Source organism: Ammospiza caudacuta, chromosome Z, assembly GCF_027887145.1.
Source record: "Ammospiza caudacuta isolate bAmmCau1 chromosome Z, bAmmCau1.pri, whole genome shotgun sequence".
Taxonomy (NCBI): Eukaryota; Metazoa; Chordata; class Aves; order Passeriformes; family Passerellidae; genus Ammospiza; species Ammospiza caudacuta.
In genome coordinates, this window is record NC_080632.1 from 79,441,489 (window position 1) to 79,464,102 (window position 22,614).

At 41.6% G+C, this 22,614-nt stretch overlaps 1 protein-coding gene across 1 annotated transcript in view; it reads right to left on the reverse strand.

Moving 5' to 3' along the window:
• The window catches only part of DNAI1 (dynein axonemal intermediate chain 1), a 130,627-nt gene that overhangs the window by 69,323 nt on the left and 38,690 nt on the right, over window positions 1–22,614 (reverse strand). Inside the window, exon 13 of the mRNA XM_058824480.1 lies at window positions 4,787–5,034. Within this exon, the coding sequence (XP_058680463.1) occupies window positions 4,787–5,034 (248 nt within the window). The remainder of the gene's footprint in view (window positions 1–4,786; window positions 5,035–22,614) is intronic.

Here is a 22,614-nt window from a genome sequence, read left to right on the forward strand (position 1 = left end):
TTGTGCTCCATTTTGCTTTCAGGCTACATTATTTCTCCTTTCTTGGGTTCAGATTCCTTGGCTTCCAGGTCTTTTTTGCTTTCCTTTCTTCTCCAGATTTGTGTTTCTCCTCTGTAGTTATCCCCTAGGACTATCATCATAGGGTTGAATGAGATTTTTTTTTCACTGAACTCTCCTCAGCAAGCACCTATTTTGTGCTTCTTAGTGAAGGCAACAGGAGGGGTGTTGAGGCTGTTCTGATACAGCTGATCTTTATTCTGGCCTTGATAGCAACGCTCTGTCTTATATTTTTCTTGTATTTCCTTTGCATTAAAAAATTTGTGTGCCTGAAGCCAAAGGAACAAAATATTATGTGAAGCAGTAACATCTCAGAGGCAATGCGAGCAGCAAAATCTATTTGTCTGACTGCAGATGACAGATTTAGGAGAATGCTCACCATCAGAATGAAACAATGTGCTGGTGTGACACAGGATTATGAACAAAATCCTTTCTTTTTTTTTCTCCTAAGTGCAGAAAGTATAGTCAGCTTTTCATAAAGATCTTTCTTTGTGGAGTTGTGTTTGGAAGCACTGAATGGGGTAAAGAACGCAGGCTATGCTTACTTTAAAGGGATTTTCATTTACTTCTATCAACAAAACAAGAATTCAGTGATGGCTTCACAAACTACAAAAGTTCAGTGTAGATTTATTTAAGAACTTAGATTGGAACAGAGAAAATAGATAAATAGAAGGGATCACACAATTATGTGACAAAGTCCAGTGAGCAATTTCAGGTGTGTTTTGTCAGGTTGACACTTGAGATGGCACTTCCACAAGTTCTGCTAGAAAACTATTCTGCAAGCTGACACTCCTTTTAGTTTCCTTTGGCAGTTTGCAGGCTATTACCATCTTGCCTTGACTTCTTTGTCCAAACCATGAGCACCACATCTAACCTGACTGGGATTTGGTGAAGAATTAGCCTGCAATAGCCAGCCCTTTCTCTTCCCATGTACAAATACAGGGCAGATAATAATTCCCTCAGGAGGCCATCTGAAGCTCCATGGTATCAGCTCCCCAGGGAGGCCAGATCAGCTTCAGTAAATCAGCACTGAACAAAGCTGTGTTTCTAACCAGTAAGGTCTCCACAGCAATTCCAAACCACACTGTCCACACAGGCATGCTTGTGACAGCCAATATTTGCTTGAAGCACAACTAAAAGAAATGTTCCATTTGCAGATCCTAGGGTCAACACTCTGCAGTGGGAATTTTGTCAGTAATTCTGATAGTAAGCAAGTAAAATAAAAAATTGTTTTCAACCCTCTGCAGCAGGATTGGCTCTGCGCTAGTCTCAGCAGAAATAACATCCTTTTGGCTTGTTGTGAAAGTAAAATAGAAGCTCACAGTGAAAACAAATATGTCAAATGAGATGTGCTTTAGGAAGGAGATTGAACAACAGAAACAAACCCTGACACATAGTTTCAGTTATCAATTCCTGATTCTGAACTACTCGAGCTTCCAAATAGTTCAAACCTAAAATATTTGCTATATCCTGTGAAAAAGGTAACAGAGAAATCACTCCTCTCAGCTGTAAATAAACCCTAAACATAAACTTTTTAAAACAAAGGAGAAAGGAAAAAAATTAAAGCTAGAAAAAGGAGAGGCTCGGTGCTGAGAGCCCCTCCCAGCAAGGTATCCCTTCTTCCCACAGAACACAGCTCCGGTGGCTGCCAAAGTCTAGCCCAGTAGTTCCACATGGGCCAACCTCATTAACCTCCAGAGCCAAGCCCTGGGACTGAGCCATTGCTTCAAAAACATACACTGCTCAGGGACTTGCTTTGTAGGTCTACTCAGAGATGATGGGAGTGTGAGGATTTTGATGCCTAACTGAGAACTATTTTTATTAAAGAGGAGTTTAGGTTAATGCCACACAGGTTTTTTTTTCCCAGAACATGACAGGTCTGATACAGTTTTTAAGGAGGTCACTCCTTTTAAGCTGGTGTTTGCATTCAAAGCTAGAGGCCTGAATTCACCGATGTGGGAGACAATTTCTACTTCTATGATCCTGTGACACCTGAGTTTTGATAGTAGTAGTTACATTGCACTGCAGGCATATCCATTCATATGCCTATGTACCTGCTTATTCCTCTCTGTTTATTCCTCTCTGAGGATTTGGATCCTCACCAATTAGTAATAAGCAATTAGAAATGTAAAATTTAAAACAGGCTAGAATTTTCCATTACTTACAATGCAGTAGCACTTAACACATGGGAGATAATTGACAGATCTATAAGAAACCACTGCTATGTTCTTTTAAAAAATAGGGAGTGGTAAAAGGTAGACAAACTCTTTCTTAGGTAACAGAAGTAGAAAATTTGTATTATTTTATTTTGCTCTTAACAATGGGAACATTACATCAGCTTTGTTTTATGCAAACGTACTTAGACATTACTAAGTCACCGAAAATGAAACAGCACAAGAAAAGATCTGTCAGTCTGCTTTACCCACTTCCCATTTTGTTTCCATTGTGAAAGGGCTGCATTGTTTCAAAAGAAAAAAGCCAGGCAGTCCAGAGAACAAAGGCTCTTAATTGTTCAGGATAACATTGTTACTTTTCTACTTTGTTCACTTTTCCTACAAAAAAGGGGGATTTTTTTGAGGTCTAGTATCTAGACAAAGACTGGCCCTCAGACTAGTGGGGTGGCGGTGGGGGAGAATAGGGAATCTTTGAGCTAAATATGAGAAAAAAGGCATCACTTTCTAGAATCATTTGATGCTGAATGAGGAATAACAATCCAATGTCTCAACCTAACAGATAGTCTATGCTGCTTTTCATCACACAGAATGGAGTGCAAATCTTTTCTAAACCTTTTGGCTGATATTGACAAATGCTTACACTTCAGATCTTTCAACAGAGGCACAAGCTCTTTGGATTGCTTTATAATCACCTAACTACTAACTTTGCTTGCTAGTTTTGTAGAAGCTAAAAATTCTAAAGTTTAGTAAAATATCGGTACTTTAATCAAGAAGCACAGAATGGTTTGGCTTGGAAAGTTGGAATGTTCTGTTCCAACCTCCTTGCCATGGACAGGGACACCTTCCACTAGAACAGGTTGCTCAGAGAATTTTTCTTATTGCCAAAGAAAACTAACAATTATGATTCTCAGCACTCAACCTGTGGAAATAAAAAAGCAGGTACTTCTTTACTCACCTATCCATATCCATGGAGTAGTTTCTTTCCTTTTCAGAGCTATCTTCCTAGAGTGTCTAATGATTGTTACCACTGCTGCCAAGTGGTACATGAAAACCTACCCCTACAAACCCCACACAGAGTGCCTCCACTGCTGCATGTACCTACTCCTGGTCTGGGAACCTGCTGCTAATAACACCCCTTCAGCACACAGTCCTTTCCTACATCATCTGGGGCACAAGGGATCTGGGATTTTTGTGTCTCTAATGTAACAGCTGCAACTTCCCACAGCATGCTGCAGCAAGACCATAAAAAACTTCACATAGGACTTACTATTTTGCTAGGCTTATTTACTAGAAGCCTAAATGGCAATGGGAAAAGCTCAGAAGTTTTCTTTTGTGTGTGTGTGTGTGTGTGTGTCTGTGTCTGTGTGTGTGTGTGTGTCTCTGTGTGTGTGTCTCTGTGTGTGTGTGTGCGCGCACCCAGGCTACTTTGTTAACCTCTTATAGAAGAGCTATAAATATCTGCTAGAGGAAAAGCTTTGGGCAGACAGGCAGGAAATATAAAATTCATGTCTTCTCTGAAATGTTACATTTGCACAAACTCTCTGTTTCTAGCAAGCAGAGGTCTTGCTCTTGGAATATTCCACATTCATCTGTAGTCCCATCAGGTTCTCTTGATCTCCTGGAATTTACTGGAAGATGGAGCCATGTCTGGGACACAATCCATGCAAGGCATGTGCCGAAGTTCAAGGAACACTGGCATGAGAGTGTATCAGTCAGCCTAAGTCAGGTGACAGCCACAGTCACTGCAGTAACATCTTTAGCCCAGGCTAACAAACAAAACACATTCCCCTGTCTCAAACACACCCTGCTGAAACTTGTGCTGCCACACTTCTACTGCTAAGAACAAGATCAAAACACATGTACCAGTGCTTCAATCTGAGCTCAGATTACCTTGCAGACACAGACAGTTAGCTGGATGTAGCAACATATTTACCCTGAGCCTTCACAGTACTACCCATCTTTGTGATGGATGCCAGAGTGGCAGTAGTTTAAGAACATTACCTGCACACCATAGTTATGAATTCACTAGAGTACTTCAAGGTCAACCAAAAATCACCTACACGGTAGCATGTCTTGAATCCTGGTGGCAGCCAGCTCCGCAGGCAGCTGCCCCTGAACTTACTGCACCCAACAGAGCTCTCTTTTAGGCTGATATACTTCTTTGACTTGTTTTACTTGTTTTTATGCACTGCTCATCCTGTGGTGTTCTGTTTGGAACACAAATAGTGCGGCATGCTGGTACATACAGAAGATAAAAGTTCTTCTCCAAAGAGAAGTCAACTATAATAATGAAAACTAAGGAGAAATAATTGTTTACAGCAAACTTTTGCTCACATGTTCAGTGTCTGCTGAGGACCAAGGATTCATGCAGTCGCTTTGCCTTTTGCATATTTAAACATTGAAATACAACTTGAATATTGAAATACAAGCTTGAAATACAACTTAATCAATCACAGGGACTAAAACAGCACCTTTCCCCTTGCAGGACTTTCCCTGCTGTGCCCAAGCTCCATGCAACTCAAAGCCCAGTCACAGGGCAGGAAAAGCACCCTTACCTGCCACACTGGCTCTGTGTGCTTTCCTGACTTAGCACTGCTCTTGTAGCTGGGTTTGGGGCTTGCCCTCTTCAGGTTGTAGACAGCCACGTTGCCATCGTAGAGGCCTACTACAAGGAGGTGGGGGTGGTCCCCGTGGAAGTCCAGGCACATGACACCGCTCTCAGTGCTGAAGGAGTACTCGGGGAAGGAGGGGTTCTTCAGCGTGTACAGCAGCAGCATGCCGTGGCCCTGCTTCATGAAGTCATCTAAACAAGGAGAACCCAGATCAGTTTCCAGGACCCTCAGCTACTGAAATGCAGAAACAGACAGCTCTCACCTGTGCCTGACACCTACCTGAATGCAAAGTTACCAGCCACAGGACCACATGGTCATTTTGATATGCCCACATCTGAACAGCCTTGCCACCCCCAGGACATAGGCACAATGTATTTATACAGAAGAACTACTATTTTGGTGTGCTTTTTTTCCTAGGAGAGAGAGCTGTGAAGCCCTGGAGGAGAAGTATGGAGGAAAGGAAGAATTTTGTGGACACTTCTTTCCTTGGGCTAGGATTACACTTCTTTCTGTGGGCTAGGACTTCACTACACTGCAGACATAAAGGCTGAACCAAGGATAGCACCATTTCAATTTCTGTATTGGCAATATTTGATATTTCAGTCTCCACTACTTTTTCAAAAAAAAACATTTCATTAATGCATCTGTAAAGCATTTTATCAATTGCCATTACTCATGAATGTAAAAGTCACTAGAGCTTTATTTTCTATTTATGTCCAACATCTCCCTGCTTGGCACAGAAGCTCTTTTTTTGCCTAGACTTTCCAATCTTTTTTCTATTTACTTTCACCTTTTCTTTGTGCTGCCTGAAATTAGCTCTCCCTTTTCTCAGTAGGATCATCTTTCTTTTGTGTTTTTTTGTTATCATGCCCTGACTGTCTCTGCAATTCTTAGGGTATTTCGATCATGTAAAAAAACAATTTCCAAATTCTCTGAAAGGGAAAGAAAAGCTGTTGATGTAGATAAGCTCTCCAGAAACAAAGAAGGAACTTTGCTAATCTATGAAAACAATGCTGCCTCCGAGAGCTTTCTAGCCATCCAGTGCTTTTTATTACTGCCAATGCCTTCAGGCACACAGTATATGGGAAATAAATGTACTGCTTTCTGTGCTTCAAGTACTCACTAGACATTCTGTTTCCAGAACAGTCCTCTCCTTTTAAAACTGCTTCCTACCTTTCTTAACATTTTGTCCAACCTGCAGGATCAGGTTTTGGTAAATGTGTACTCCAGTGATAACACTAACTTTAGAGTTTGTAGCAAACTGATTCCAAGTCAGCATGCAGGTACAGACATTGTGTACTCCATGTTTAGCAGGGCCACATAAAAGCATTCAAAGAACCCGTAAAGAAACACACATTAACAAAACTATTACTGCTGCTTTGTACTAGATTATCAAAATAGAATATTTTCACAGGTCTCTCTGTACTGGGGGTAGAAGAGGAAAATGGCTTCTTTATTTTGCAGAAAGGCAAGATTCCAAAACTGGCATGAAACATATCTGACCCCAAATAATATTTCTAACTTTTTTTAAAAATAAAGGGGAACATTCTTCTTGGAATTCTTGCTGAAAAGGAAGTGAACTTATTTTCTCCATCCAAGATTTTCCAGTTCTTTTAATCACAGAATTGTCTTTGTTTTTAGCCAAATAATGTCATTTAACTGATATTTAGTTGAGGTCCATGCATGATGAGGACGAATCTGTGCTCTCCTCAGAAGCAAAAACAGTTGGGAAGGCTGTGGAAACGACCACCAGGAGTGACTCAGAGCAGAACGAAGTCAAATTGGTTGGAAAGCCTTCAAATTTAACCTATTTCATGCTCTTATTTCTCTTGGAGTGGGCTGACCAGCCAGGCATATTCCCAAAAGGTCTGTAGGGTACATTAATTTTCTATGTGTTAGCACTGTGCTGAGGAGCCTCAGAGAGCTGCCTCCATGCTCCGTGCACAGACAGCAGAGGAGACACCTCTACATGGGGTGATTCAGCCAGAGATCTAAGTGGGGTTTTGGAAGTGGTTCTCTTCCCAGTGACCTGACAGGAACAGAGTCCACCCACATTGCTCAGTGAGAGGTGATAGAGCAGGCCTTCATCAGGTGAAATGGCTCAGCAGCTTCAGCAATTCCACCTGAGGGTTAGTCTGGCAGGAGGAAACCAAAGCCTTGGGAAGAAGCTCTGGCAGAGTGAAATGCAGGGTCCACTTTGCAGCTCATGACACCCAAATGTAGGTCTGTGAATGCTGGCTGTGCTCTCAGAGTCCAAGCTCTGCTACCATCAGTACCACCAGCACCTTAAAGGGGAGTTTTGTGTGAATGCTGCTTTAGTCTCCAGGCTCCACTGACTGCAGTGGCTGCTACAGAATGCTAAACCCAGCTTAACCTAAGAGCTGAATCCTACTCATATTGTCTCCTTTATGTTATCAAATACCAGGAATGTGGGTTAAATCACAGATGTGTGGATACCACACATAAGGCTGAATAATATGATTGCTAAAGTACAGCCTATTCTTGATGAAAGGTAATGTGATGAGAATAACCCACAATTAACACTGAAGCATGACACATAAACCTCAGCAAAACACTAACCTGCTGAGCATAGGCATATCAATCCATTCCAATGTACGGTGAATTCTCATTCAGAGTACTCACCTGTGACATACCAACATATTCTTTAATGAATAGTTTTTAAAAAGGGCTTATTTCATTAGTGATATTCAGTGTTCCAGAATGGCAAGCACAGCACATACCCACAGCAACGCGTCTGTGCTATAGCTTTGAAGAGTAGCATTTTCAAGGAAAAGGTTTTTAGGTTTTCAGAAAAAACAAGCAGAGTACTGCACTTTGCCCCAAAACACTGGGGAAACAGGCTCTCAGGATGAAGGGTGAATCAATGCTAGAAGATCACAGAGCACAGCCAAAAGGTGCAAAAGGCACAGACCAAGATCTGGTAATGGTGAACCACTGTTGGAAGTGAAGGCAGCAGCTTCAGACCTGAGACAGCTGCTCTGCACCTCATGGACTGGAAGAATAGAGAATATCTGCCCCATGCAGATCCACTAAGTGCAACATGGTGTTTGGTTTTTTTTTCCTGAGATTCAAGGGCTGGAGATATTAGAGATATTGGACAGTTTTTCTGATAATCAGAGCCAACAGAACTTGTTCTTTACAGGAAGACACAAAGCAGCACAGCAAGAAGAAGAGAATGAACAGACTCTTGCTGCCATGAGGAGCCCTCAGTGTTCACCTGAGCAGAGGCTAAATTTTAGACCCTGACATGTAACAAGTGTATGTAGGAAGACAAGTTTTGCTAAGGAAAGATGCAGATAGTGTGATTACTGGTCTCAACATGGAGAACTGAGCCTGTAAAATCACATGCAAACAGAAATAGGTTTCAAACCAACTATGACCACTGTCTAAAATATGCTTCTGAATATGCCTTTAAAGCTGAACAGATTCACCCCAAATCCTTTTCAGAAAAATACTGTAGTGGTAGAAAAGTACCCCAGAATATCATTGTGATATCACCAAATAGTTTATGCAAAGTAATAATCTGAAAAGCATTTGAATCTTTTATTCTGATGCTTACTAAGTAGCAGCCATGAGACATACATGGTCTTCTTCCATTTCCTCCAAAATACTTAGGCTGAACAGGTCTTCTTCCATTTCCTCCAAAATGCTTAGGGCTGAACAACTATGCTCAAAGCAACATTGTCCTCAAGGTAGAAAGCACAATGCTTCAGGTAAATCCTGCAGCCACATAATAAACATCAATGCGGGGACCCTCCACAGGCATGAGTTAAAGTCAGTATTTTTACTACAGAAGGAGCCAGTGCTACAGTTTTTTGAGTGATAAACTGGCAAATTACTTTCTCTTTAAAGGATTTAAAACGCAAAAAACTGTAGCCTTATATCTTAGATCCTGTGATCCTGTGATGGTTTTCTAAAAATCAAGTCTGCAAGCTGTCTCACTGACATGGCTTGGGCCTAGATATCATCAACCTAAAAAGAACTGCTGGTACCTAAAATCTGTCTTGTGTCCTCCAAGAGACCATCTGGGAAGGAAAAAAAAAAAGCAAAATGAAGCAAATTTGTGAACAGATTATTATTTCTGAGCATCACAGCTACACAAGCACTTCTACTCTCCCAGATACACTCATGCTTTGAGCTGGCTAGCTAGGGCTCTGTCCTTTAGGACTGGTTTGCTGAGAAGCCAAGGGAAGAGGCTGGCTGTGCTCTACATCTGGTGAGATAATCTCCTCTTTGGAGGTGAGATCAATTTCACAAAATTGTTGGTAGCCAAAGATATATCTCAGCTATTTATTTGTCTTTCCAATATTTAATGTGTAGACGACAAAAAAATAAACCAGCAAATTTTCCCTAGGAAATTGGAAATCTTCAAAACCCTGAGTGCAATCTAAGAATATTCCTGTACTTCCATCTGCATGGCATAGACGTGATGACTGAGCAAGTCTCAAATTAGTGAATTTTCAATACAATTTATTTTTCATCAGTGAGCAAATCCTGTGCAGCAGAGCACCGAGCACAGGCTAATCTAACCCACTGTGAAACAAGTTGAATGACCTTGCACTGCTCTAGCAAGACTCTCTCCTGGCTTATTTTAAAAAGCTGTGCCAATTCCACACTTTGCTGCAGTCGCAGAATTGGTGTGCTGTAAGAAAGGAAACAGCTGGCACTTCAGCCTTAACTGTATGCCAGTAGTTCCAAAAAATCAGGAAAGAACAAATCTTTCCAAGAGCTCAGAGAGTTTAGGCATGGGCTGAATGTGTTTTCAAAACTCTTCAGGAATAACAATAACATCACAAAGTTTTATAGCACTTGAGAGTGCTTTAACCTTGTATATGCAGCATTCCTTTTTACAGAATGAGAAAGGGCAGCAGAGGGGACTGCCAAAGACACTACAGCAAGCTAGAACAGGGAACAGAGCTGGGACTTCAGAGGGCTCTGCTCAAGCAGCTGATCATCCCAGGATCCCTGAGAAATTTAAACTAGGATCGTTGGTGCTCAATCTGTTCCTATTCCTTTAAATGCTCAGAGCACTCGGGTACACTTTACTTGTGTACAACACAATGCTGTGTTGATATATCCCACATCACTATGGATCAGGCTGTGAACCATATTGTGGGCAATGAAAATATGAATATTGGTCTTTCAAAACAGTCCCTTCCCAGAAAAGAAAATGTTTTGAGAACTCATTACTTTGTAACTCAAGGCCAGAAAGCCTGGCCTCCTCTTTTTCACAGATCCAAAAATGTTACTGGCATATCCTGTTTTGAGCCTGATAACTTGGTTTTGGCAAGTAAATGCATACTTCATATGAAGATCTCAAAAAACAGACCAGCCACTGTTTCCTTTTGTAGTTTGTTTCAACATTTAATCACTTTGAGTGATTAAAAAGCTGCATCTAATTCCTTACTTCACTTACCTGGCTCGCCACTGCTAATTCCTATTATGCCTACCTTGACTGGATAAAGGGCTTCCTTCATATCTGGTGCTTCTCTTAATTAAGATACTTTAAAAACTGAACACTAGCCACATTTTAGCATACTTTTGATAACCATCACAGCCTGAACTCAAAAAATCCCATTTATTTATTTTCACCAGCACAGCACAGTGCTGCTTCGCAAAAAGTCAGGAACCAACATAAACTTTGCCACATCCAGTGAAGGGCACTGCCTCCACAGCTGAAAAGAGAAAGCCACTTCTCAGCAGACATGGAGAAGAGTAGAATATTAAGAAATTTTCCACAAACAAGTGGAGGATATCACATGGCTAGGATTTGTGCGAGCAATCATATTATTCAGCCTTATGTGTGGTATTCACACATTTTGAGTCCAAATTTCAACTGGATGTTGTTCTCTCTCCACATTTGGGGCATGCTCTCCAACTCTTGAATCAACCTGGGGCTCCTTCTGAACTACCTACAATTTTTCTGCATGCTTTGAAAAATGTTGGCTCTGGAATCACACATAATATTCCAGTATTAGTCTCACTAATGTTTAAATAATATTTCTACTGCTACTCAGTATTCCCTGTTTGCACACCGGAATCATGTTCAGCGTCCTTGCCAAGTTACCACACTGGGGACTCAAATTTCTCACTTGTACACAAAAGTGGGGTTTTCCTCCTTTTTTTTTTAAGAGTTGCTGCCTTCTAAAACACAACACTCCTTTTTGTCTAGAGAGGTATTATATTATGTTTGACTGCACTAAAGTGCATTTGCTTTGAATAATTCTGGTTTACCACAACATTAATCACTCTGTATGACAGCTTGGTTCCCAGCATGATTTACAACTTCACCTGCTTTTTCATCAGTCACACATTTCATCTGCTGTGAGTTTATATTCCCACCCACAGGACCAATGAAAACCATGCCTAGATCCAGGGCTACTACAGCACCCCCTCTGAGACACTGCCTCAGATGATAATTCCACCAGCATTTACTTTCTGACATTCCTCAGTGGAAGCTGAATGCTCCTGTTGAGACCACCTGCATAGGCCTGAACTCTGTGAGCACAGGCATTTCCTATCACAGGGAAATATGTACCTTCCAATTAGCAGTGTTGGTACTGCAAGATCTGCAAACGCGGAGCAAGTCCACCAGAGCAGACGAGGCAAGTGATAGGTCTTTTTGGCTTATGCTGATTTAGATGCTTGAATGTCAAATTTAACATTCTGCTTGACACCTTTCACCGGCTGCTTGGCAAATCCCTATTACTCCTGATCCAGTTAACATTTTTAGCTGGGGCTCTTAGGAACTTGCAGCTTGGATAAGACAGGTACAAAACCAGAATTTCAAAGTCTTCTGGATATTTTAGGGAAGACAAAATTGACAGATGACAAAGCAAGTTGTAATTTATACATGGCCCAAGGCCTTGTTGCAGTCCTAATATGTGCTGTGGGCTCTGCACATCTCAGAGGCAAGACACACTTCAGAAGCAGAGATGGGTAGATAGAGATAGCCTTTCTTACTCTAAAATACAGTCTGGCAGAGTAACACAAGAGAAAACACAGTCAACCAGGCCAACAAAAATGAGTACTTAGGAACCACTGGAACCATCCACTGTTTGTCAGAGCCTGTGAAAGCACAGGCTCAAAAGCAAACAAAAACAGGGGAGAAGGGGATGAAAAGATGTAGCAGTTCCCTGAAAAAAGCAGAAGGATCTGGCTTTCATCTGAGCTCCCCTGAGAGTGAGGTGAGCAGGTGAGCAGTGCAAAAAGAAGGAATATGAAACTTGGCTGAGTTTGCAATGCTCTGTATAAAACCAGTTTTCTCATTCTGATCAGACAGGCTTTTTCATCATGGGTCTAGCACACCCTATAATTCTTCCTTAAATTTTCTTCTTTAAATAAATGCTCATAAGAGCATGATTTTACAATGTAAATAATAGTGGTGCAGCTGCCTGTATGTTATGAAAGCTAACATCAGGTTGAAGATTCTGGCCCTCTGCTCTGCTGCCATGAGACCCTGCCTGGAGGGCTGCATCAAGCTCTGCCGTCCTCAGCACATCGGATCCCAGCCTGTTGGAGCAAGTTCAGAGAAGGCCACCAAAATGATCAAAAGCAGGGAGCACCTCTCCTCTGAGGAAAGGCTGAGGCAGCTTTTGTCTCTGCAGAGCACCCTACAGCTGGGAAGCCGGATGGGTGCTAATCCTCTCCTTACACACCGGGCAGCATTTGCCATCATCACCTCAACTTTTGCTCCTGCCTTTCTTGTTTCCATTGATATAAGCTCCGATTTTGATTGTATTTCACTCTTTATACCTGAGGCTCTGTTTCCTCTATCCCTGTCCTGTGAAACTAGCACATTTGATTGCAACCAATTAAATATTTAAGAGTGCCATCAAGTGGCCAAGTGAGGGGCTTCCAGGTGGCACGCAACGATTAGAAATCCCCAGGATCGTGCCACAAATGGATATCTACAAATGTGCTGCCTCGGGATAATCACACCAGCCTGCAAACAAGCTAGGCTGCCAGCACTTTAGTATTCCTGACCAGAACAGCTCTGAGGGGGATGCATACACTGCAGGAGATGCTTATGTATTCCATAATTAAGAGACAGGAAAGTTAGTGTTTTATGGCAGCACTGTGGTCTCTTGGAAGCAGACAGATGATGCCTGATGAGATGGACATGTGCAGCTCAGGCCATTGAGGAGACAATGAGAAATGATACAGCAGCTCTGAGAACATTTTTGAAGACATTTGGCAGAAGACCCAGATTTGAGAGAGGAGCAAGGAAGAAGCAGAGTCATACATATGGGCATGCAGTCAATTTTGCACTAGCATGCACCATGAAAATTAAGAATAGTCATTATAAATCCAACACCTGCCCCTAACCTGTTTGCAGAAGTAGTTAACATCAAATGTTCAGGGAAAAGTATAAAAACAGGACATAAAACCAGTGATATTTCTTCTAGAGGACTGCCCAGGCCCCTACTAATTTGTAGTTAAGCATCTCCCAGGTCCCTAATGGATCACTTCCCATTTTTCAGTGCAGCCAGCTACTGAACATTAAATTTGGTCAATATTCTTCAGCATTCCTCTTTGTATAAGGCTGAGATATAAGCCAGATATTCACTTCTTTGTCAAAAATTGTGGGGGGTTTTGCTTCCTTTTATTTTTAGCATATGAAATATTATGTATCATAGCAGGTATGTTGTATAATTGGGGGTTAGCATAAATTGATTTTAAGAGCTACTAAAAGTAGATTTCAGAGAAAAAATAGTAAAAAAAAAAAAAAGAAAAAAGAAAGAAAGAAAACAGAAATACCTAAACATTTGTTAGTCTCAAACAGAATCATAGAATCATGGAATGGCTTGAGTTGGAAGGGACCTTAAAGATCATCTTGTTCCAACTCCCCTGACATGGGCAGGGGCACCTTCCACTAGACCATCTTGCTCCAAGCCTCATCCAACCTGGCCTAGAACATTTACAAGGACATGGCATCCACAGCTTCTCTGGGCAACCTGTGCCAGTGCCTCAGCACCTTCAGAGTAAAGAATCTCTTCCCAATATTTAATTTACATTTATGCTCTTTCAGTTTAAAGTCATCCACCCTTGTCCTGTCATTATATGTTCTTGTAAATAGTCCTTGGAGGCTCCCTTCAGATACTGGAAGGCAAGAAAAAACTCTGAAGCCCTCTCCTTTCCAGGCTGAACAGCCCAAATTATCTCAGCCTTTTTTCATAGGAGAGATTTTTCCATCCTTCTGATCACCTTGGTGGCTCCTCTGTGCTGGCTCCAGCAGGTCCCTGTGGTTCCTGTGCTGGGAGCCCAGGGCTGGATGCAGGGCTCCAGGTGGGTCTCAGCAGAGCAGAGCAGAGGGGCAGAATCCCCTCCCTGCCCTGCTGCCCACGGGGCTCTGGGTGCAGCCCAGGACACGTTTGGCTCTCTGGGCTGGGAGTGCCATGGCTGGGCCATGTGCAGCCTCTCACCCACAGCACCCCCAAGCCCTTCTGGGCACGGCTGCTCTGGGGCTGCTCATGCCCAGCCTGGGCCGGTACCAGGGATGTCCCAAGCACCAGCACTTGGCCTTGAACTTTATGATGTTCCCATGGACCCACTCCTTGAGCTTGTCTCTGAATGGCATCCCATCCTTCAGGTGTCAAAGCACCACTCAGCTTGGTGCTGCCATCAAACTTGCTGTGAGTGCACTGGATTCCTCTATATATGCCCTTAATGAAGATATTAAACAACACTGGTGCCTGTACGGATCCGTGAAGGACTCCACTCATCCAACCAACCAACTCTGGATGTGATTATCCAACCAACTCTCTGGATGTGATTATCCAACCAACGCCTCACCCCCCAACAGTCCATCCATCAAATCAATCTCTCTCCAATTTATACAGAAGGATGTTGTGGGTGACTGTGTCAAAGGCTGTACAAAAGTCCAGATAAATGACATCTGTAACCCTTTCCTTGTCCATCCCTGCCATCACTGCATCACAAAAGGCCTCTGGTTTGTCAGGCAGGATTTACCCTTGGTAAAGCCATGCTGGCTGCCTCAATTCACCCCCCCTGTCCTCCATGTGCCTTTGCAGAGTTTCTAGGAGGAAAGCAGATCCCACGATCTTCCCAGGCACAGAGGGGAGGCTGGCAGGTCAGTAGTTCCTGGAGTCTTTCTACCACTTCTCCAGAGAGATACAATGGCTTCCCTTTTCCAGTACCTGGGACTTCATTTTCCTGATACAACCTTTCAAATATTGAGAGTGGCTTGGCAACCACATAATTTCATTGGGTCTCAAAACTTATGTACATTAAGATTCCTCAGGTGGGGGATCTGATCTTCTGTTACAGTGGGAGGGACTTTGCTCCCCCAGTCCCCATGCTGATGTTTGTCCACTTGAGAGGTGTAGAAGAGAGGTTGCCATTAAACACTGAGGGGAAAAAAGCTGCTGAGTGCCTCAGCCTTTTCCTCATTTGTTGTTATCAGTTTTCCATAATTTTTTTATTGGGGGGGTTGCACCTCATTTGACCTTCCTTTTCTGGTTAATGTACCTATAGAAGCTTTTTTGTGTCCCTTGCCAGGTTTAGTTCCAGCTTCACCTTGTCCTTCCTCACCCTAAAATTGCCAAAATAAGATAAGTTTGCACTGTATACTGCAACAAAGCAGTAGCTTTCAATCCTTTGACCAAGTCGGGGGAAAAAGATGGCAAGGTTGGGGGAAAAGAATAGTTGAGGCAAAAGGACAGAGGGTCCTTCACAGTGAAATTTTCAAAGAACAACAAACTGCTACTAGGGAATGGAACTGGTCCAAAAGTTTCATATAAAGCATCAAGTATCTATGCAAAACATAGGGCAAATTTTGGCTTACACTTATATATGATGGATAAAGGATGAAAAAGAAAGAAAAAAAATCACAGAACCACAGGATACCTGAGATTTTAAGGCACCTCTAGTCCAATTCTTAAAGCAGTGTCAGTCAGAGCTCGGTGTCCAGGATTGTGTTGTCACATTTTTAAAATCAGCCTCTCTAGACTGTGGAAATACTGCTCTTCTGCTCAACCACTCCCAAAGTAAAGAAGTCCTATATTACATTTTAAGGGACTTTTATCTATGTCTGTTCACTTCAATTGACTTTGGCCTTTCATTTGATACCACTGAGAAGAGTCCATCGCTGTTTCTGTCATTCCCCTCCACCAGGTGTTTATCCACATAAGAAACTTCCACCTTTCTCTAGGGACAGCCAACATTGTAGAGCTGCAGCTCTGAGATACCTAAACCAGATCTGGCTCTGGCCAACACATGGATCTGCTGCGGGAGTTAAAGGGCAATTTATGTCCCCATTATCTCCCATCTCTACCAGCCAGGTTGCTGTTGGACAACCAGCATCTCTGCAGCACAGGAAGAAGCCTGGGACTCCACAGCATCTAGAAAGCATGTTCTGCTCCATAAAATTCCTCTCCTGTTCAGTGGGAGCCAAGGTAGGGATCAGTATCAGCATCTTGAGAATCTACTGTGCCGGCTTCTCTTTTGAGGACTCACCAAACAACACAAGAGCTGATACAACTGTCCCTCCATGAAGACCTCTTACACAGTAGTGGAAACCACTTCATCACACACTACTTGATGGGAGAAACTGGAGAATCCCAGCCAGCTATCTCATACCTGGAGGAATCTGATAAGAATAACTCAGGACTGAAAGATTTTGCAATACCTGCCGCCTTTCTTTTATTGCAGGTGAGCCTTTTTCCCAAGAGCAGTCACTTGCTAAATATCATCAATTATTTAAATCCAGAATGATAATGTTGAAAAATTGAGGATGCACAGATTGTACAGTCATACAAACAGAGTGAGCCTCAAGTTCTTCACACAGCAAAGTTGTGTTCTGCTTGTCTCACAGCCAGGAAAACAGAAGTGTAAGGATCAAACAACTCAAATCTACTTACATGATTCACCACTTTGATCCTTCACTGATACAGTTAAGCATCTCTGAATACCTTTTTTTCCTACCTTCCCTAGTTGACTTCATTTTACCCTAAAAAATATTCAGTTTTATCATCTCTCACATATGCTACAGCAAAGTGATACCCATGAGAACACACAATGAAAATATTTTAAAACACACACACACACACACACACACACACACACACACACACACACACACACATACACAAAATTAGTTGTTTTCAATTGATCTGATGGCAAAAGATTCCAAAAAATGCAAATTTGATCTGCCCTTATTTTTCAATGGCCAGAATTTTCAAAGTATTCCTGTCAGAATCTTATCCTGAAGTGGCCTATTGTATGAATCAGTGGAGGTTAGCATCCAAATATTTCTGGTTATATTCTACACTTTGGCAGCCTCATAAGTATTACCAAGCATGAAGAGAAGAACTGAAAAAGTATGATTGAGTTCCCTAAGCATGGACAAACAAGGAAGATTTTACATTGCAAAAATTGTGGTTTTGCTTTACAGCAGGAAGAAACCAAAGGTAAGCTAAGAAGCGTCTGAACATCTTACAAGTTTCAACTAATGAAAACATTAAATTAGATAGATTTCCTTCAGGTTTTTACTAATGCATTCTGTTGAAAAATGATCCACACTCATCCTCAGGACAAAAGACAGAAAAGTCTTTGGAGAAAAAGTCTTTAATGGGGTCTTTTACATTTTCTTTGTACCATTCTGCCCTAGGAATAATGACAAGCCATCTAACTTCAGGAGCTTACAAAGTAACTTACATATTGCTAGAATTAATGATGGAATGTGTTCAATGCAGATTTGTAAATTCCAAGACTAAAGAAGATAGTTGTGATGAATAAATCCTTTATTTGTTCCTATGCTTAATCACTTCCACCATTAAAAATTCATTTCCAGCTTTCTGAGATCTCTGAATTCTACTTCCAGTTGCTAGATTCTGTCCTAGATGAAAAAGTAAGATGAAAGAGTTCTTTTCTATAAGATATCTCCTTCCTTTCCCTTCAAGTAATTAATGGACAGTAATCAAATCACTACTTAATCTTCTCCTTAACAAGCCAAGTTGAATTGTTTAAGAATTTAACTGTAAGGCAGAGTTTTCAAACATAAGTCATAATGTGCTTCATCTCTGAACCATTTTCAATTTTAACACCCATTTTGAAGACTGAACTGTTAATAGCTGGATACAACATTCCAGGGGAGATCTCATCAGCATCATACACAGAAGTAGCACCTGTTCCCCCTGCTACTCTCAAGTATGAGAATGCATGGGATATTCCATGTCAGACCCCCTTACACGTATTTCTGCAACTGCTTTTCCAGGTTTAGCTGGAAGTTTTCTTTCTCAGAGTGTACATCAAGATAGGAAAATATTTTCAGGTCCAGTTTCATGACTGACACAAACCAATCTAACTATGGGCAGCTGCTAAAAATGCTGATCTCTCTTTCCCTCTGCCATTTTTTATTTCCCCCCTCTGTTCTCACCCCAGTGGCCCTGTGGTTGTTGACCTGGTTGAAAAATAATAATTTTAAATGACACTGCCATCTTTGGGTACTGATAGCGACATTACACTTATGTAACACTCAATCTATATAACTAGTAATTCCTAAAATAAATCTAAGAAGTACTAGGTCTTTAAAGCTGCCTGGTGACCCAGCTGTCTGATTGAATGCTAGCCAGCAAAGACATCTGAGTTGGAAAGCTTCCTGCTCTTCACATGGGATGGTTGGGAAAAGTTAGGGGCTGTCCAGAACAGAATCACAGTGTGATGGCACAGGTCTGGGGAAGTGGCAATCAGGATTGAATAACATATTTGAAAAAAAGTGTCTCTTGAGTCACTTCCCTTCTGTGGGAATTCCGGGAATAGAGCCTGCTGTTTCTAGGACTGCTCTACAGGATGTGAGATGAATGTTGATCTCAGTATTTGCTCTTTGCTGTGAGCCCCTTGGCATAGTTTTTTCATCATTAAGAAGTAAAGCAGCATTGCATGACCTCATCTGGAAAGACAGAGACTCTCAAGGCAGAAAGGAACCTCAGACATGACAGCAATGAAGACCATGTAAGTAACTAAAGCAGGCAGGCAGAAATCCTGCCCACTCTGCAATCCCAGGTCACTGTGAAGGAGCTGTCACATCCATTGGCTCCAAAGTCAGTCTAAACAGCAAAGAGATAACTGCAGCTCCTGGATGGAAGAGAAAGGCAATTAGAAAATAGCTCTGCTGAGAGAAGTGCAACACAAGTTACCCAACACATAAGTATTTCCACCTTAACCATTCCTGTAAAGTATGTTTGCTCTAGAGGAGGGCCGGAGCTTCTCGTTGGTTTCCTTGTATTCTGTAACAGCTAGATAACATAGCTAGAGCAGAAAGGGCTTCAAATTAACAGTAGAAAGCTGACCCCTGGTGTTGGGAACAGGGATTCTGATAGAAGACAGCAAGGGAGGGAGGCTGCTGTGCTCCTGAGCACTGCCTCGCAGTCTGTGTAGCTCTCCAATAAGATTAATTCACGAGCATTCCTTCAGATGAATGAATAAAACCAGCTGATGAATGAAAGCAACAGGCTACAGTGCTTGGCAGGAGTGTTGCTGTTTTCATTTCTACACTTTCATATCAGTTCCTCCTCCACAAAGCAACTAATCAACCAATGCTGTACAGCAGAAAATTAATGGTTTCCTTTAGGGAGCTGCCTCACGATGCCAGAGAGTACAATGGAATTGTTTGTAAATATTTGGTTAGAAAAAGCAAGTAAAAATGGTATGAACACATGCAAGAATTAACACTGTGTGACTATCCAGTGGGATATTTATAGTACAGAGGTGATGCCAGCAACCATTAACACAGGGGGTACTCTGCTAATACAATATCAGGATTCAGACAGATCCAATCTGTAGACAGCTGATTAACAGCAGCTACCACAGTTTTCAAAGGATACACTGGGTGTTTTCTTCTATTCCATCTCTGCACAGCACACAAAAGGGAGAGCGATGAAGCATCTTCAGAGTCTGTATGTAAACCCTCAGCCCTAAATTTTCCAGTCAAAACAGGGGATAGTACTTAAGGTCAGAAAGAACCCTCCTTTCTTGATACTCAGTCCTTTTAAAATTTCCCAAGGGGTAGCAAAAAACTTGATGAGTCATTAGCCCACGCATGCTCCTCTGTGAATGCTTTAATGCAACAGAACCCTATTTTGAAGAGGACTTCCAGGACTCTCTCTCCTAATAGAGGGAAATCAGTAGGGCTGTGATGAGCTTCAAGCTGCTGTACATGCACATCCATACAAGGAATTAAAATAACTCTGCAGAAGAGCCACGGAGAAGGAAGCTGTTCTCCAGGAAAATGCATTCTTACATGCCTACCTGGCTGGAGTGGGAAATCCCTCATCTAATTCCCAGTCCAAGGTGTCTCCCTGTACTTCTGAATTTCAGCTTTGGAGCTATAACAAGCCCTCAGGCAAGGTGTGCCAGGTGCACCTGTGCAGGTTTTTGCTCCAGCAAGTGAGTCTGAGAATGGTGAGACAAGCTGCTTAAGAGGAGATGAGGCCCTATCCTCTTGAGCTTTAAGACACTGATTTTAAGTGTCACACATTTATCAGAAGCCATTAAACAGACTTAAACCTCTCCAGATAAAATTAGAGGCCCATTTCAGCCAGATCTTATATAATTCTTAAAACTCACACTTACTGTATGAAACTAACACTGCAATAGCCAAAATCAAATCAACATGCTGATAAAAAGATATTTTCAACAAACAAGGAGAAATTTTATCTTGTAATGCAGAAGACAGACACCATCAAACACCTTCCAAATGAACAGAAATTAGATATAATTTCATAGCCATAACATTCTAGTAAACCTAGGCATGAAATCAGAATACAATCCGGCAGTATTTTATAAACGTTGCCCAAATGACCTCTCCTACTCCAACACAGAAAATACCCGTAAGAAGTGGTATTACCCTCATCTTCCCCACTGGCAGAAAGCTTTCACTGCCCAGTTGTCTCAGACATGTGGTTTTCCAAATTCCTGACCTGGAGCTGTTTGCTGAAACTTCTTTCCGCTGCCAAACTTTTTTCCACTTCATCTGGAAGCCACATTCTGCCCTTTCTCTTAACTAATCCTGCAGTTATGTAAATATGTGTGCTAAGTAAAAGTCAAAATGCATGATTAATCATGCAAACACCACCCAGTGCATCTTGGAGAAAAGCTGATGATTCAAGAAATTATAGAATTTAAATTGGGAAAACAATAGCTTGTTAAAATATGAATCAGCCACTGCTCAACATAGAGCAGGGTCCCAACTGACTGTCATTAGTAAATTAATTGAGATTTCATTTTGGTGGCATCCACCTTGGAAGTCCAGTTGAATGAATTTATACACTGCACCACAACTCAAGAAATAGAATTACAGTCTTAATATTCAGGCTGGGACTTCATGCTGTCAGTTGTAACACCATATGCAAGAAATGATAAGAATTTGTTTCAAAGAAGAAAAGGAAATTGCAATTTTCAGAGCATGCTGTGAAGCCTGGAAGGATTAGAGGCTGTCAGAGATCCTGCAGTACAAGGGGTGTTTAGGAAGAAGCTAAACTCTGATGCCTTTAAAATATGGAAGATCCCACTGGGGCTTGGGGTTTCAGTGCAAATCTTGAAAACTCTTCTGCAAATCTGAAATGTATTTCAAACTTGCCTTTGCAAAACTTAATTAACTTTTCTCAGTGGGAATTCAAATTTGGAAAATTACATTAAAAGCCATAAATAATTCAGCCACAATTGCAATTTAATCTCATTACAGACAAACTGAGGAGCTTTAAAAGAAGCAAATGAAAAGCAAGGAGCAACAAACTAGCAAAGGTAGACCAGACCCACGACTTACGGGAGACTTCCTTTTGTACTCTAGGGATCAGAGGGGAGTAGTGAACCAGTCTCTCAAGATACATGAAATACAAAAGTTGCAAGTCCCAAACCCACTGGGATTTACAAAGACCCAAGCCCACTGGGATTTTACTAAGGTCACAGAACCCTATTTTTTTGAGAATCACTGCCTCTACCTTCATGAAGTGACACTGCTTAGAGGGTCATGCAAGGAGAGACAAAAGTTGCAACAGGGCTGGCAATTTCCTGAAATCCAGTGCGCTGCAAGAGCAGGAAGTTTTCTTTTCAAGTCTCAGCTTTATTATTTAAACAAAATTCTGCTTCTGCTTTGTTTCAGACCAAAGCACTGCTAGCCCTCATGGCAATAAAGGAAGGCTTTAAAACAAACAGATTCCACCCTGAAATTATAAAGGGCAAATAAAAAGAAATAAAGTCTTTCAATTAATCACTAATCTCATAATGCCATGTCATCTCTGAATGATCAGACCTGGCAATACCATGCCACACTCAGGGAAAAATGTCCTAGCTACCAAACAAAATTTACCTACTCCCTGAGAGACAAACTCCCAATGCTTTTCAGTATTACCTTTTCCACTTGAAGTTCTTCCTGTTTTCTCACTTTCATATGTTAAATAACTCTGCTGAAGACATCATAAATCCTTATGTAATTTGCAAAACAATCTTAAATATATTATTTTTATCATAGACAAGAAGATTCCATCACTCCCCATGTCTTTAATCTCCGTCCCAGTGACTGTTTTAAGGGCGTCTATGAAAAGAAACAACTTGTAGTTAATTACTTGTAAAGTTACTACATAAAAATATAAAGATATTTTGCCTATAGTGGTTTGTAACAAAAGCTATTTACATACACAGTCTTGCTTTTTAGGGTAGCTAATGTGTCCAGTTTAGCAAGGGGCAGATCAAGGCATATAGAGAAGATGCACAGGGGATATTTTGCATGC